This window comes from Saimiri boliviensis, chromosome 7, assembly GCF_048565385.1.
Source record: "Saimiri boliviensis isolate mSaiBol1 chromosome 7, mSaiBol1.pri, whole genome shotgun sequence".
In the NCBI taxonomy this organism is placed as follows: Eukaryota; Metazoa; Chordata; class Mammalia; order Primates; family Cebidae; genus Saimiri; species Saimiri boliviensis.
In genome coordinates this window covers 83,559,653-83,576,510 of record NC_133455.1, presented here as the reverse complement: position 1 = coordinate 83,576,510, position 16,858 = coordinate 83,559,653, and the positions used below count along the sequence as shown (strand labels likewise).

At 36.7% G+C, this 16,858-nt stretch overlaps 2 protein-coding genes across 3 annotated transcripts in view; one reads left to right on the top strand and one right to left on the bottom strand.

Moving 5' to 3' along the window:
• Window positions 1-784: 784 nt before the first annotated feature.
• On the bottom strand, window positions 785-15,110 carry GOLT1B (golgi transport 1B). Its single transcript, XM_003926562.4, has 5 exons — window positions 14,952-15,110; window positions 9,908-9,999; window positions 8,369-8,547; window positions 4,674-4,755; window positions 785-1,380 (listed from the first exon to the last, which is right to left on the bottom strand). Exons 1-5 carry the CDS (start codon window positions 14,974-14,976, stop codon window positions 1,342-1,344), a joined length of 417 nt encoding a protein of 138 aa, XP_003926611.1. The 5' UTR covers window positions 14,977-15,110; the 3' UTR covers window positions 785-1,341.
• Window positions 15,111-15,237: 127 nt separating this feature from the next.
• The window catches only part of RECQL (RecQ like helicase), a 28,613-nt gene continuing 26,992 nt past the window's right edge, over window positions 15,238-16,858 (top strand). For both annotated transcript variants that reach the window (XM_010337294.3, XM_074402877.1), the window contains exon 1: window positions 15,238-15,319. The gene's annotated coding sequence lies outside the window, so the exon portion shown is untranslated. The remainder of the gene's footprint in view (window positions 15,320-16,858) is intronic.

Sequence of the window (16,858 nt, the reverse complement as noted above, 5' to 3'; positions counted from 1 at the left end):
ACAAATAGTACTGTGGCGTTTGAAATGTTTTCCTATATCTACCACTAAAGCTGCCACATCTTGTAAAACTAAAGAAGAAAACTGTGATTTCCTACTGTCTAATAATCAGCAACAGTGGAAAAAAACCATTTTTTTTTTTTTTAGTGTCATGTTCTTAAGAAACTGTAGCCAGTTTAATTACAGTAAAATAACTTCAGCATGTGAACTCAGGTATTTTCCCAATTAACTCAAGATGAGTGATCCTATGAAGGGCATATCATGCTTATTGACTATTATATGCTAGGAAAAAGCTGAAAACAAGGGAAAACTCAGATTAAATGAATAGCCCTTTAAAATAGTCACTTAAGTTTAACCTTTTAACACATTTTATGTCTTAAAGTAAACATTATCAAGTTTGTTATTTTAATTTGTGAAAAACAAAACAAGCCACTACTAAAATTAAAAAAAAAAAGAAAGAAAAAAGAAAAATTACATCATGACATGGAAAAAATCCATTTGGTTTGCATCATTTAGTATCTTAAATAAGACTATTCAGTGAGACAAGCTATGAAACAGGCTACTTCATTCATGGTTAAGAATGCTTTTTTGTTAAATACTTACATGTAATGAATGATATAGGCAGATACTTAGGAGGGCAGACTCCCAAGAAATATGGGAATTTCCAGAGTAGGTTGCTGACCAAACTTACTCAGCTATAATTTAGAAACTAAAAGTTAGTAAAGTATGACCTTTGCATATTCCAACAAAGAATACCTAGTTCAGATTTTCACCTGGCTTCAAAATATTAAGATTCAGAAGAACCACAAAAGTTTTATTTTAACCATGTTTACAAAAAAAAAGTAATCCATACAAAAAAAAAAAAAAGGGTTTTCCTTGGTTTTAATACATTAAAATGACATAATTCCATCGAATTCATGCATCACTTTCAGAGATAGAGCGGAACTGGAAATATTTTTGCCTCTGCAGTGGACGTTTCTAAAAAGCAAATGCCTATGGGTGCTCCTGAGCCTTCAAAATGAAAAGAAACAGGCACCACATTTCTCTAAGGATGGCTATGCTTCGCACACTGTGGAAAAACAATACAAATAGCCTTCAAGAGTTTCATAAGCATCGTAACATAGATTTCACCTCTCTCAGTTTGCTTGCTGACTTCTTAGTTCACTTGAGTAGAAGCCTGTTTTCATTGCTTCTTTGCTGCTGGTACTTTGTAGGCTATACGTTTTGAACTTCTGTAAAGATCATTACAAGCTATTTCATGTAATTTAATTTTGTGCTGAATATTCTTCAAATGACTTTATAAATAACACGATATTTTAAATGAGTCTTCAAATTCACTTGTTGTTATACCATATTGTTGCTTTCTCCAACTTTATCTACAAACTGTAAGAAGAAAAACAGGTAATTAAAGAAAGCCCAGAACATTATAGAACATTACAGAACATTTTATCAACATTTAAAATGTTGATTTTTAAAAACCCAGCCTTACAAGAAGAGTTGTGGAAATTTAAGGTATGACTGACAATGACTAATCCAGTACTACTCACCACCATCTTCTGATACATAAACGTGTATACATTTTTTTTTCTAAAAGTTTTTTGCATGACATATCATACATATGAATTTAAGGGTGCAACATGAAAAATGCAACACGATGAATAAAAAAATTGTATAAAATGAAGATAACACTGCTAGCTTAACAAAAAATAAAAAATAAAAACAAAAAAACTAAAATGTCAGCCATTCATGCATTAATGAACTCAATAAGATATTTCAACTGACCATTACTGTGGATCTCTTCTGGGCCTATGTAGTCTTTGAACAAACAGATTTAACTCCATTAAGTTCAATAATTAACAACAGTTATTGACTAAAAATACTTTAAATGTGTATTCTGGACTTCAGATTGAAAGTGGTAATGACATTAAAAATAGATTTAATGATGTAAGCATAAATTTATAATTATGGAATATAAATTTTAACACACATTATTGTAAGTGGTTATTTACTTTGGTTACTCCACCCCAAACATAAAGCAGCTGGGCTTTTTTTTTTTTTTTTTAAACATTCCAGATGGTGATGTAAAGGCTGAAATTGTATATAATTAGCAGACACATTAAAAGTTATATAACCCAAGTGGTTATGCTATCAAATTCTAACAATGATCTGTTCATTTATTTGATTTCACAAGTCACATTTTTTACATAAGCACTTATCATGATGAATAATGATAAGAAACATATTCTATTGTATTGGGTGTCCATTTATGCAAATTCTTGAGAATTCTTAAATTAAGGGCACAAATAATGGTTACAACTCTATAACTAGAAGTTTCAGTACATTCAAAAGCCATTCTAGGTATAAATAACATTAACTACTATATGAGTTTGCAGATTAATGCAAATGAAATCAGAGTATACCCCTAAAAGCCTCTGTTGAACATTCTGTGATACTACCACAAACAGGTGACTGGCAACTGAAACTAAAAGTTTTGCTCTCAAAGAATTCATGGATTTACTAGAATTTTAAGGTAAATTTAAGTGGAGAGAAAGCACAACATTCTCTCTCCAAAGGTAACCTGAAATATTTAGATTGTTTTGGCTGTAAGGTTATGACCCTAAAATTACCCTGGGGATGGAAATGGGACTGGGCTTATAGTGGTACTTACTCTTCCACAGGTAAGCCATCCTTTAGCTCTTTGAGAATTTAATAAATGCTATGAACTTCATCTTTAGAAATATCTACAAAAATCTGTGAACAACTTTAGAAAGTTGATTAACTTCCCTGGACCTAACTGGAAATTGTGGTCTTTTAAATTTTCCTTTAAAGCTAGTTTATCCTAGTTATTTAGGACAGAGTTGGACCTATAAAACCAGTCCAAAGAAGGACATGAATACTTCTGATATGGGTCTGACCTAGAGCCAGAAGGATTGTAGCCAACTCAGCTGAATTCTAGATTACCCAGATTCTTTTAGAATTTAAGGGTTTTTGTTTAGTTTTGAAACTTAGGAGGTAGGCTAAGGGACAGTCATCTGGTGTTGTCCTGAAATTCAACAAGTGCCCTGAGGTTAAAAAAATGCCATCCTTCACTCATTTGCTTAGCAAAAAATATTTTGAGTTTTCATTATATGCCAGATATTATGCTGGTCACTACGGATAGTACAATGACTCAAATACAACCTGCCTCTGCCCTCAAGGACTGTAGTTTTACACGGAAGCACCTCACTTTCTCCCTTCTCTTTTTTGAGACAAGGTTTTGCTCTATTGCCCAGGCTAGAATGCAGTGGTGTGATCATAGTTTATGGCAGCCTTGATCTCCTGGTTTAAGCAGTTCTTCCACCTTGGTCTCCCAAAGTGCTGGGATTACAGGAGTGAGCCACCATGCATGACCTGAAGCCTTTTTCTTGAAAATTAAAACAGAGGTAAGGCTGGGCACGGTGGCTCACACCTGTAATCTGAGCACTTTGGGAGGCTGAGGTGGGAGGATTGCTTGAGCCCAAGAGTTTGAGATCAGTCTGAACCATACAGTGAGACCTTGCATCTAAGAAAAAACAAAATAAAAAAACAAAGAAAAAAACAGAAATAAATGCTATGAGAGAGTTGTGCACAGGAATGTTATAGAAGCACACCCCGAGCCAGTCACAGGGAATCAGGAAAGCTTTCCCTAAGGTGGCAAAAAATAAGTCGAATTCTGAATGCCCTTCTGAGCTTCCACCAAGAGATGTTAGAACCTCAAGCTAGCAGTTAGTACAAAACATTTGTTGAATGAATACTGAATAAAAGAAACTCATTTGTTAATTTTGAAAATGTTCTCTTTAACCATTATTGTCTGATTTGACACTCTATTTTATGAAGATGGAAACTAAGGCACACACTGGAAAACAAATTTGAGAAGCTTGTTCAAACTGTGGGCAGAGCTGAGAACTGACACCATCTGACACCCAGTGTAATAGTGCTTTAGTTAACTTTTTTTTTTTTTTTTTTTTTTTTTGAGCAGGGTCTTACTCTGTCACCACCCAGGCTGAAGTGCAGTGGCACAATCATGGCTCACTGCAGCTTTGACCTCCTAGGCCCACGCCAATCCTCCTGCATCAGTCTCTCGAGAAGCTGGGACTACAGGCACATACCACCACACTCAGCTAAATTTTGTATTTTCTGGGGTAGAGATGGAGTTTCATTGTGTTGCCCAGGCTGCTCTCAAACTCCGAGCCTTAAGCAATCCACCCGCCTCAGCCTCCCAAAGTGCAGGGTGTGAGCCCCCTCACCCAGTCTTATTTAACGTCTTAATCTAGTCTACTTGGTGATATAGACTGAGAAAGAAAATACCGCAGGAAATAATGGTTTCCTTTTTACATTATTGCTTCTAAAATTAGAGATTATATAAAAGTTAAATAAAAAATGTCCTGAACTCTCAACGAGAAAGGTATCGTAGCATATCAAATCTGAGTGACATTAAAAAGTAGAGAATATGAATATAGAAATGTATATGGTAAACCAAATTTCACATTTTGTAAGTTTAGCAATAATTATTTTTTGGTCTTCATGGTACTCATGATCTACATGATGTCACTATTTATAAAAAGTCATCAATTAACCATGCATCAATTACTCAAATTAAAAAGCATCAAATATGTATTTTGTTGGCTTAAAAATATATTGCTAAATACATTACTTACTGATCTAATTCCAGGTAAATTTAGGAGGGATCCAAGGACTGGCACTCTTCTAATAAAGCCAACAACAACAGGAAAGAAGCCCCTGGGAGAGAGAAAAAAAAGTCTTAATAGTTACACATTTTCTGTTTTCAAAATCAATTGCTAACCAAGGAAAAAAAGAGTATCCTATTAAAATTCTGAATAATTTAGGGACTTCAAACTTAGAAATAACTACAAACTTAATGAAAAATTTTGTGATCGTTGGTAAAAATGTGAGAAGTGCATAATGAGGCCTAGCTATGTTGTATGCTCAAATTATGAGTTAGCTGAACTGCTGAAAAATTTTCTAACTATGAGCTGTGTGGGGTGAAACTGATCAAAAGAAAGTGGCTGTTGAGACCATATGTGTAGAACCATGAAAATAATAGTAACTATCATTTACAAAATAAATACTAAGGGTCAAAACATTTAGTTAACACTAAAAGACTACATGCTAGGTACTGATCTTCACAGTATGTCTCATCTTTCGAAATACAAGTCTACAGAAGTTATACAGCTTCTAACCAGTTTAAAATTAATAGCAGATCAGTTAAGCTACCTCAATATAGGAAGAGAATGAAATAGTTTATTTTAAAAATGCAAAGAAAGTAAACTTTTTCTGGGTCTTAAAAATATGTACTGTGATATTGTGAACTATGTATTTGGTCTTTGACCTCATTTCCTGGCTTACAACTCCTAAAATACTCAGAGTCTCTACAAGGTGATGTCTTTTTGTATACTAATGAGTTATCAATGGTTGGCAGCACCTAGGTAGCTTCAGGATGGGGGCTGGTCATCAGAAAGACCAAGGCAAGATTAGAGGGCTGGAAATTTGAGCCCTACCTCCTAACCTCCACAAAGGGAAGAGGGGCTGAAGGTGAAGCTGACCACCAATGGCTGATGATTTAATCAATCATGCCTAGTCATGAAGCCTCCATCAAAACCCAAAAGGACAGGGTTCAGGGAGTTGCTGGATAGCTAAACACAAGGAGGTTCTCAGAGGGTGGCAGGTTGGGGAGAGTTTGGAGTATCTGTGACCCTTCCCCCTTTTCTTGCCCTATGCATCTCTTTATCTGTATCCTTTGTAATATCCTTTATAATAAACTAGTAAACGTCAGTGTTTCTGAGTTCTGTGAGCCTCTCTAGTACATTAATCAGCTCAAAGAGGGGATCGTGGGAACCTCAATTTAGAGCTGATCAGTCAGAAGCATGGGTAAAACAACCTGGGGCTTGTGGCTGGCATCACTGGAAGTAGAGGACAGCTGCAGAACTGAGCCCTCAACCTGTGCGATGGAGCTATCTCCATGTAGACAGTTTCAGAATTAAATTGGGAGGATGCCCAGCTGTTGTCTGTTGCAGACAACTAATTGTTTGATTGCTGTATGTGGAAAACTCCCCATACATTTGGTCACAGCAGTCTTCTATGTTGATTGTGGTAAGATGAGTACAGGAAAAACTGTTTTCTCCAGAGTTAGGAATGAAAATACTACAATGAATAGAATTCAGAAATTAAGCAATAAGATTCTGTTATGAATCTGTAGAAGTCAAAATAAAGAATTAAACAGAAAGTAGAATTTTTAAAATTAGAAAAGTATGTTGATGGTATATGTGCATAAAGAAAATTATTTTCTAGTAGTACTGAATTCAAAAGATCATTTATTTTAAGTATTGTTTTAAAATATAAAAATGTGTGATTTCAAATGCTATTATTTAGGATTATAAATATCTAGAAAAACAATGCCAGAGACCCTTGGAACTAAATCTCCAGCTCAGAATATCTCAGATCATAACAAAACCCAATAACAGAAACTAGTATTTATATCACAAAGCTCTTTAAACCACAAAACCAATGTAGTCTTCCAAGCTTATCAATGATACTAGGACTTTCTAATTTTATTCATCTCAAAGATCAGCTTTGGCTTTTAACTTCATTACTAAAATTCCTCCTACATAACTAAGAAAGCCAATGGTTTTCTTAGTTCTTAAGGAGCTTAAGTTTTCTGCTGCAAGATACACCTGCCAAAACAAACTTCTTTTTTTACTCTCTTCTCTCTTAGCCACTATGAGCTTTATTCCTAGTTCTTCTCCCAGCTCTTTTCCTAGTCCCTTCCAGTGTTTTCTTTTTCTCTACCCACCCTAAAATGTCAAGAGTACTTCAAGATTCCAGTCTTATCATTCTATACTCTGTACTGTATTAAGAGCCTCTTGACTGGCTCCTTTGACTTCAGTTTTTCTCTTTAATACGTACTTTATCCTGATATCAGAACAATCTTCCTAAAACCCCTACCTGGTTTTATCACTTCTGGCTTAAAAATCTCTGTGCCCCACGCCCTTGAACTTCTTCAAACACTACTCCCCCAGCCCAAATTTGGTTACAGGATAAGATACTTTTCTTAACAAGTCATCAAAGAAAGTTTGCAACTTGGCTCCAGACTTCATTTTCAGTTTTATTATCAACCATTTCCTTCAATTGCTCACATGCTCCTGCTCTGCAGAAGCATTCACTCTTTTCAGAACAAGCTGTGTATTTTCAGGGCCCTGTCCGTTCCTTCTGTCCAGTTAATTGTCGTTTACTTTTCATTTATAGGATGAATTCTTACCCATTCTTCAAACCCCAGTTTCTCCTTGAATTTACTAATTCTTTAATCATGTTCCTACAATATTTGGCATATACATTTATAATGGCAATATAACTTTATCCTACTGGTATTTTTAGAGTCTACTTTCCATAATAGAAATGAGAGATTTTCTAAAGCAGATTTGGTACTTAATTTATTTGTATGTCTCCTGAGGGTAATACAGTCCTGGCAGATAGAAGACAAAGGATATGCATTTCTGAAATAAATAATTAAGATCAACCCTACTTAAAGGTATTTTCCCTTTCTGAGATGGCGTCTTGATCTGTTGCCCAGGCTGGAGTGCAATGGTGCAATTTTGGCTCACTGTAACTTCCGCCCCCCAGGTTCAAGCGATTCTCCTGCCTCCGCCTCTGAGTACCCGAGATTACAGGTGCCTGCCACCACGGCCGGCTAATTTTTGTATTTTTGGTAAAGATGGGGTTTTGCTGTGTTGGCCAGGCTAGTCTTAAACTCCTGATCTCAAGTGATCCAAATGCCTTGGCTCCCCCAAAGTGCTGGGATTACAGGCATGAGCCACTGAACCTGGCCAAAGGTATTTTCATACACATACGTATATATACACTATTGTTTACCTGCTAATTGGCATTTACAAAATATTAACAGATCAAAATCTCCTATAGTGGAGATTTGGTAAACAATCTTCTAATATGTACATGTGCTAAATAAATTGGCATCAAGTGGTAGTAATTACTAAGAATAAGATTCTACACACTAAAATGCTGGATCTATCTAACTACTTACCACTATTTAGTTGATAAAAAATATCAAGCATAAAGATGGTGCCTTAAAATGCCAATAAAGTAAACTTCATTGTGCTGACAACACAAGATAATTTATACAATTACTTAGGCAATCATTTACATTTGATAAACATTTTTATAGTTGCTTGATCTAAAACTATAATAAAAGATTCAACTTCAATAAAATTCTTTTTAAGGAAATGATCATCACCTTACTCCAACTGATGCAAATATCTGGGTTTTTGTAATAATTTTCTGACATACTGGTTTACTGAAAAGAGACAATAATATGCCTTACCTGAACAAGAGAAAAAATCCATAGATTTCGAAGATCATGCCTATCAAAGGCCAACCAATAAGGACTACAAATACTCCACCCAGAAAAAATCCTGTAGCTTTCATTTTATGTTTTTGGAAGAAGAATCTAAATGTTCTTTCTAAACCAATTACAAAAGCCAAGCCGGCCACAAATAAAACCTAAAAGAGAAAGAAAATACAACACAGAAAAGGTAGTTAAACACACTGCATAAATTTGAAAAGGAAAGCCAAAGCTAAATATAAAAGCAGCAGCACATTTGTTTGGCTTTTAATGTGGGCAACTGGCCAGACAGAACTGTCATGTACAACCAAAAAGCAGAACCAAGGAGTGGGTTATGCATGTTAAAGCTGTAGTTTTGTTCCACTTGTCTCATTCCTCTTCTATCTTGATTAAATGGAGAAAAAGAGAAACAAAGAAAGATTAGACGTTACCAAGGGGCATCTGTGTTTGCAGTAGTTTTCCTAGTTTTAGCTGGATGAGGAAGGCTTAGTCAAGCAGATGAGTTGGCAAGGCATAAAGAGGAAAGCTGCCCATAATATATGTCACCCCAGGGTATTCCTCTTGGTTCTGAAACATTCATCATAGGCTACAGGAGTTTCTATGGATGGGAGAAATATTGACATGGCTAAGATGATAGTAGAAGAAACAACATAAAGCCAAGAAGATTCTAGTTTTATAAATTCTAGAATACCTGGTGGCAGCTGAAATAAAAATACAACCAAGCGTTTTCAAATATTTCGAATATTTTGAATGTATTCTGACTGTGGACAAAAAATGGTGATGTATTTAAGAGCTTGCTTTCCCCAGGTTTGCTTTCCAAATACTTGCCCTCCCCATTAACTTTCTATAGTGAAAAATATTTCACACAAATATATATTAAGCCTAATGGTTAAACTTCATATTCTAGGATACCCGTGCTATTATCATTTATGAAGACATCAATTTTGAACAATTTTGCTATCCTTTATCATTTCCAATTAAAAGCCCAAATATATATATACACATAGTGACTTCACTGCCTTAAAAGGGTTATTATTTATTTCTGGAACATAACCTCCACACATGAATAGCATAGTACACATTCCAAATAAACAACCATTAACAAAGAGATACAGTTTTTTAAAAAAGTTAAAAAAATCTGTATCTTACGCAGCTGAATCAAATTCGAAGTCTTGGATTTTTAAAGTAAAAATACTTTAGCCAATTTACCAAGACACGGGACTATCAAGTCATCTATTTTGAACTCCTATTTAGAGGCAGCCTTCATTTAATCTATTGTAAATCTCATGACAAACACTTAACAGAGTAGTTATGGAATTAGAAAACCTCATTAAGTGTTTACCTTTTATTTAAACAGAAAGCTGACAGGTTTCATTCCTGATGGAAATAGAGAATGTAACAGGAATTACTTATAAGTAATAGTGAATTATTTTCCCCAAATTTAATAGCAGCTATTAATTCATTTGTAGGTAAAATTTTCCTTATAAATTTACTTAAAATATATATTTAAAAACTCACATTTCCAATAGCCAGTAGTGCTTTGTCAAAAAAGAGAATCATTCCAAAGAACAGGAAAAACACTCCAAATCCTGTTAATCCCATTCCAATTTCTGCAATATAAGTTATATGGTTAAGGGCAGAGAAAAATTAAAGTCACATTAACATCCCTATAAACTAAGTAAGAAAATGTTCCAGTTTTCCTTTCATTGATATAAGAAAACAGGTACTGAACACTGCATGTTAACTTCATAATGACATTTGTTTAGATCTATAACAAATTAATTATCAGCAAATTATTTCAAAATTTAAAACATGAATGAAAATTTCTAATCCTTATGTGGGAGACAGTATTTCTCAGACATAGCTATAATAAAAAAGATAAATCAGGATTCTAAACCTTTGGTTTTATATATATATATATTTGTTTTTTTCCTCCTAAGAAGCTCTCTTGTATCAGACAGAAATGTATAGGTTTCCTTTAATTACTTATCTCCTTTCACATTCTATAATTATTATTTATATGCACAATATCTGTAGTTCTTTTTCACTCTTCTTAAAATTAATTCTTTCTTTATTCCATTAGAAAGGTTATGGTAGGCCAGCACAATATCTTTCATTCAATTATACACTGCCTGTCACAATAGCAGCAAGAAATATTTTGAAAATCACGGTAGCAGTCTTCTCAAAATCAAATTTTCAGGTCAGGCATCACTTTTAATTTCTTGATTATTATGGCCTTTTCATCTACAAATTTACCTAAACTATAAATCCACTTACATATTTAGTCTAGAGTCCGAAAATCAACTCTCCAAAGTTTCAAAGAATACTGTTTTACCTCATATTAATATTCTAGGTTGTTAGTGTTTCATTCAAAAACAAAGAATCGTTGATCAACTGCCAGATGCAAGGAACTGTTCCAGGTACTGAATATACAGTGGTAGACAAGGTGTAAGCTTTAAAGTCTATGTTTATCTTGCATATAAAGTTAATACTTTTATTGATTGTGCATTCTCTAGTCTTATCTTTTTAGTATGAAAAGTCTTAACTTCTAAGGTGACAGATGTACTCTTCTATTAATGTTATAAAGCACAATTCACTAAGTCACCTCCTTGATCATTTAAGTTTTGATTTTAGAAAACAGCCACCAATCCACAGTTTAGCTAGAAGCAGTACCTGCATACAGATGAGTCAGAGTAGAAGCCACTGTATTTTTGGAAGCACAATTTAAAATACACTATCATTGACTTCTGATCTATTGCTTAACATTCTTGCCTCAAATCCAGAAAGCTAAAATCTATGTCACAGCTACTTAAAAAAAATCTTGTCATATAAAATGTTCTGATAAGTTGAAAACTTGTATCAACTTTAGCTTTTTCTACATTCCTCACCTGCTCAATTTCCTGATAACTAGTGTCTTCCATTCTGGCCACCTTTGTTCCCAAAATTAGTCTAAAATAATTCAGGTATCTGGTCTATAAATATACCAGTTACGCATATTCAACACACATTCCTATGAAAATTTGAGTCTGATACTTTTATGATTAAATGCCTTAAGAGAATTTACCAAATTAATTGTTTGGATAGCAGACATAATTTCACAGAGGAAAATATGGACAAAAGAGCAAGTAAAATTATATTAAATAACTATTTAGTAATTAGGATTAAACATTGGCAGCTTTGTTAGTTGAATATGACTCATTTCTATCTTCTCACAAATAACCTTGATGATTACATACAAATTTTGAGATGTTTTTAGAAAGGAAAGTATATGGAAAGACACCTACTATGTACTGAGAATTTACCACAAATTTGGTCTCATGAAGTACATCACATACCTTATATAACTAATATTTCTAATACTACTAGAATACAGGCATAATTACATCATTTTAAAGATGGAGGAAATTGAAGTTTAGAGAGTTGACTTAAGTTGCCCAAAGCCATTCTTCTGGTTAAGCATTTGAACCAAGGTCTTTTGAATTCAAAGCCAATGTGCTTAGCCATTAATGTCATACTTCTTCCCATAGAATTTTTATTTTTTAGGTTAAACACATTTGGTTACTAAACTCAAGGACACTGGAGTATATTGAACTTCTGGGGGAATGTGTCTTTTAGCGGATTCAAGTTTGATATTAGCTTGTTATCTAACACAGCCAAGTGGAACTATTAAAAATCAACCGCAGTGAAAAAGGGCAATGTCTGAGTATGGTTTACCACGTAATGAAGTGTTTATACACAATTTTTATAATTTATTTAACAAAATTGTGAGGTAAAAAGTAGCACTGGCCCTATGGCTCATATGTGCAACCATGGACCTAGAGGTATTAAGTAATTTGTTCTTGATCACAGAAGCAGCAAAAATATGTGTGTAGGTGCTAGTGATACGGAATCAGGTACAACAGTCTGTGGAGTCAGCATTTAACCAGTTTTCTCACTCCACTGACAATGGGTCTTACAACTACCACCTGGGAACCACAATATTCCCACCACTTTATCCAGTACAGTCCAGCAGGAGACACTGCCCATAACATCTCTGCCCGAACTGGCACTGGCAATGACATTGCCAAGTGGCTCCTGATCCATACCAGTGAAAAGTCTCAAATTGGCCACACTCTGCCTTTTTCTCACCTCCAGGTTCCCCTTCTTCCCCATCCTTATGCATTCATAAGCCCTCTGGCTATCAAAAGCCTGGCATAGAGCTGCCTTCTTCCCATTAGCATAGTATCCAGTAAAATAAACTTATTATCTTCCTTTACTCCTCCCACATGTTTAAAAAACTGCCCAAAAGTTCTAAAAAAATGATAAAAGCAATCTAATACAATGAATTTGTCTAACATAAGGAGCATACTGAAGAAATTTTATGAGGAATGACATGCATAATCTAATGGCAGACACTGTTAGCATTTTGATATTTGCATTTTTTAAAGGCAGCACTGTCTTTCTTACTATGCCCTTTGAAAAACAGAAGTCAAGAAAGAATTCAATTGAACATTAACTGTACTGGAGAACACAATTATCACACTAGAACTTTAGACACTGTGATGAAATGAAGATTTAGAGGCAGCATGGAACTGCGCCTCCTCCATCCCTCTGAAAAAGTCTTGTCTTCCTAGGGGGGTGTGGGGGGATGGTGGTGAGGAAAGTCGTATTATAGAATCCTTTAAACCAATCATGAATTTCCATTTATTCTACTCTGATCAGTGCTGGGTCACTCTCTCTAAAAATCAAAATCCCAGAATAATCCTGGCAAATCACTTGAATGATGGCCAATCCCTGCAGTTAAAACACATTCACACACAAACACAATTTGAAATCCAAAATGCATTTGCTTCACTAATCATTTTATGCTTCCATCCACTGTTTCACCTAAAACATGTGACACGTGAACAGCAAAGAGTAAAATTTCATTGCCCTCACAAAATTTAATGAAGTGAGGAGAAAACTCAGAGAGAATGCCCATAGTCCAACCCCACCCTCTTGTTTTTGGAATGATGTAAAGCAGGTGCTCATCACTATATTAAGTCTTCAATAAGATGATTTCTATGCACAGGAATTGTGCATAGAAATTATAAACTTGATGTATCTAAAGTTTATATCAAGTCTTCTTAGATGATAGTGGGGTACAGTGAAAAAGGTTTCTGAGTCAGCAGACCTGGGATCAAGTCTTGTTTCTGTCACTTTTTTTATGACCATGCACTGAATTTCTTTTGTGCCTCATTTAACTTATGAAAGGGCATGCTTCTCTTTGTCTTACAGGGCTCTTATAAGAACTGTGCATAATGATTTATATGAAAGCACATGGTAAACGGAAAGAAAATACCTTTACATAAATGCTAGTAATTATTATTACACTAGATTCCCACCCCCTCAAAGCTACACTTTTATTTTCTTTAATCAGAACAGGCCAGGCCAATGGACCAAAGTGGACAGCAACCTTGGGGCAGGTGGCCCCAAGGCGCAGGCCCAGTCCAACCTCAGGAGGGAAGATAGCTTGACTGGGGTGGCAGTGTATGTAGGAGGCCTTAGAAGCTCTGTCAAGTTGGTCTGCCATGACTTAAATCTATACATGAAGACTAAGGGCATTTTAAATAAAGTTCTATTTTTCACTTCAACATACTGTTTAAGTCATAAAATCTTGAAAATCTGGGTTAACTGGAATAAAATGAAAGGCGTGGCAGATAAAGCAAGCTGAGACAAAAACAGATGCATATGACCATCAAAAGATGAGACACAGAGCTTGGGCAGACATAAATACAAAATCATTAATATTAACAAAAAGCAGTAGGAAAGTGGAAATGCAACGAAAGAAAAAGAAAGCAATTATCAGTACTAGCTTTAGAGATGAGACAGGCCTGGAGAACTGAGGCAGAGAAGGTGTGATGCTAAAATAATGACACAAGCCACAAAACACAATATACAATACTAACGAAAGATATCCTTTAATGCAACACAAAGTGCCTTTTCTCTACTGCTTGAAACTTTAGCGGGTAGAAAAATGAGAGTGTTTCAAGAGATTTCTAAAAGGTTGCTTACAGTACTGGCAAAAAGCCAATATTCAAAATACCACATTGAAGTGTAAGCATATTTTAAAAAGAGCCTACTGTAGGCGACACTTAAAATACCGCCTCCCAAATAAACAGCCAGCTAGGGGACTTGCAGAGGACCCGAAGTGTGTCATGGGCATAAACGATCCCGAGAATGGGCCGCGGGCACCACGCAAACTTTCTCTTGTGGCGAGCCCCCAGAACAAAGCGCCTTTCTCACTGGGGATGAGGGCATCAGCGCGACCCTGGAATGAGACAGACTCTCGGCTAAAGCTCCCCTCCTCAGCTAGGGCGTCCCACCCTGCCCCACAGACTCTTTTCCCAGGTCAGGTCCGCCACTGCAAGTCTAGCCCCGGCATCCCGAAGACAGCCCCTTCGGGTCCCAGAAGCCCTAGCTCGGTCTGGCAGGCCGCCGCCCCAACCCGGAGCTTCATTCATTGACCCCAGCCGAGGGGCGAGACCCAGCCTAGCGATGGGTGTGCGCGGCTCAAGGCGGGGGCCCCGGGGCAGGTGCTTACTCTGCGTGTCCGTTAAGGAGATCATGGTTGTAGTGGTGAGGACCGCGGCGACACAACCTCGGAAAGCCCAGGGTGGGAAGCTGAGTCGGGAGAAATGAAGCCGGGAAAGAGCACAGGCGAGAGCCGCCACGTCTTCCGGAAACACGCAGCCACCCTCACCGCCGCTTTAAGACCGCGTCCTATTGGCTAAACCTGCTTCCAATCTCAACCAATAATTCGTAACCTTGTTCCCTGACGCTCATGGTGACCACACCCCTTGACCAATTAGAGAAGGTTGTTATTTGCGATTGGCTGAACTGAGCGACCCGGAAGGGTGGATGCTCTCAGCTAGGTGGCGGGAAGATTTTACTCCAGAGCGGCGGAAAGAGGTACTTAGCTGGCTCGAGGCCGGGGTGCTTTGGAGTCCGAGATACGAGAGTCGGGCATGTGGGAATCAGACACCGGAGAGTCGGACCGGGCTCTGGGATAACTCCTGTTACAGCTCTGAAGGGTCAAGGGTGTGCGCTTCTTGTTTGAGTCTTCCCTTTCCTGCTGGAGGGCGAGGCCGGTCTGTTGCGGATCACTTCCTTTCGCCCATGAAGAAACTGGAACGTTATTCATTGTTCTGCTCTGAGAACTCCGGCCTTTAGGAGCGTGTTCGCCTGCCGACCAGTTGGGCTCCCCATTCTTTTCTATGCAGGAAGCTTGACCACCAAAGCCTGTTTATTAGCAGCCGCCATTTGTTGGTAATACTACTGGGGATGTTTCTTCCATCCCCTACTTCACCGTAGCGTAAGGAAGGATGTAATTAATATTATACTATTGCTTCTAAGTGCAGGTGGCGGGGAGAGAGAGGATTTAGCCTTTGGCACCTCAGTGGCGTTTCCTGCAACATTGATGACTGGCTGTGGCCCTGTAAAATTTTCCTGTGGATGCCTAGCTTGTAGACCTGCTATAGTTCAATCTCTGGATACTTTTTATGTTGAGATATCTTTTGCTATTAAATCACATCATTTTGGGAAAGAACAGTCTTTTAACAGCATAATCAAAGGAGTTATTTGAAATCATGGGGTGGGGGATAGAAATTGGATATAGACTATTATCTTTTCATAAGGGTAGAAACAGCCCCTGCTTTCAGCCTTAGCAAACCTGAGCCTTCACTATATCAAGGCATTTTGCTGGGCTGTGAGGATACAAAGGTGAATAGATCGAACCCCAGCCCTGCCAAAGGATACAAAGGTGAAGAGATCGAACCCCGGCCCTGCCAAAGGACCTTTCATCTGTGGAAGGAATGTTACGTTTTCATTACATGAAGGGATGTTTGTATAGGTAAAGAATTAGAAGTCCTTGGTTTACTCACCTATTTAGCCATCTTTTAAGTGTGGTTATTCCACATTCTTTAGCAAGGCAAAAAAAAAAAAAAAAAAAAAAAAAAAAAAAAGAGTCAACCTATCTTTCCAGCCTAGTGGTGGCTTCAGAATTCTATGTAGGAAGGGCGTAAGGTCAGCAGTCTAAGGGTAGGTGGTGCAGAAGTGACATTTGGAGAGCATTCTTAGTTTTAGAAAATGTCCATATTGGAGAGACTGGCTAAGTGTTTATAGGATAATGGGGAATTTAAAGTTTCTACTCTCAAGCCCTGTTTTCTACTTGTCCATATGCATGCTTAGGTTTTAGTCATTCATTGATATTTAGAGTTCGTTAATACAAACCATTCCCCCCCACCTCTAACCGCGTTGTATTCTCTTTTAAAATCTAGCTTTTCTATAGAATAACAATTTCTCTTTTAAGATTGAGCTTTTATTGCAATTCTTTAAAGCAAGTGCTCAATAAAATGTTAGGTGATTAATTTTATTATTTATGTTGCTGTATTTTGCTTAATCTGGTATATTTGGATCTATCCAACTTGATTGCTATCCTCCCAGATCTGC

Bases quoted from the DNA above. Each gene is read 5' to 3' on its own strand.
- GOLT1B (XM_003926562.4), bottom strand. From the start codon at position 14,976: ATGATCTCCTTAACGGACACGCAGA. The intron at 10,000-14,951 runs GTAAGCACCTGC...CTTATATTGCAG, and splicing joins CTCCTTAACGGACACGCAGA to AAATTGGAATGGGATTAACA. The intron at 1,381-4,673 runs GTAAGTAATGTA...TTCTTCTTACAG, and splicing joins ATTTACCTGGAATTAGATCA to TTTGTAGATAAAGTTGGAGA.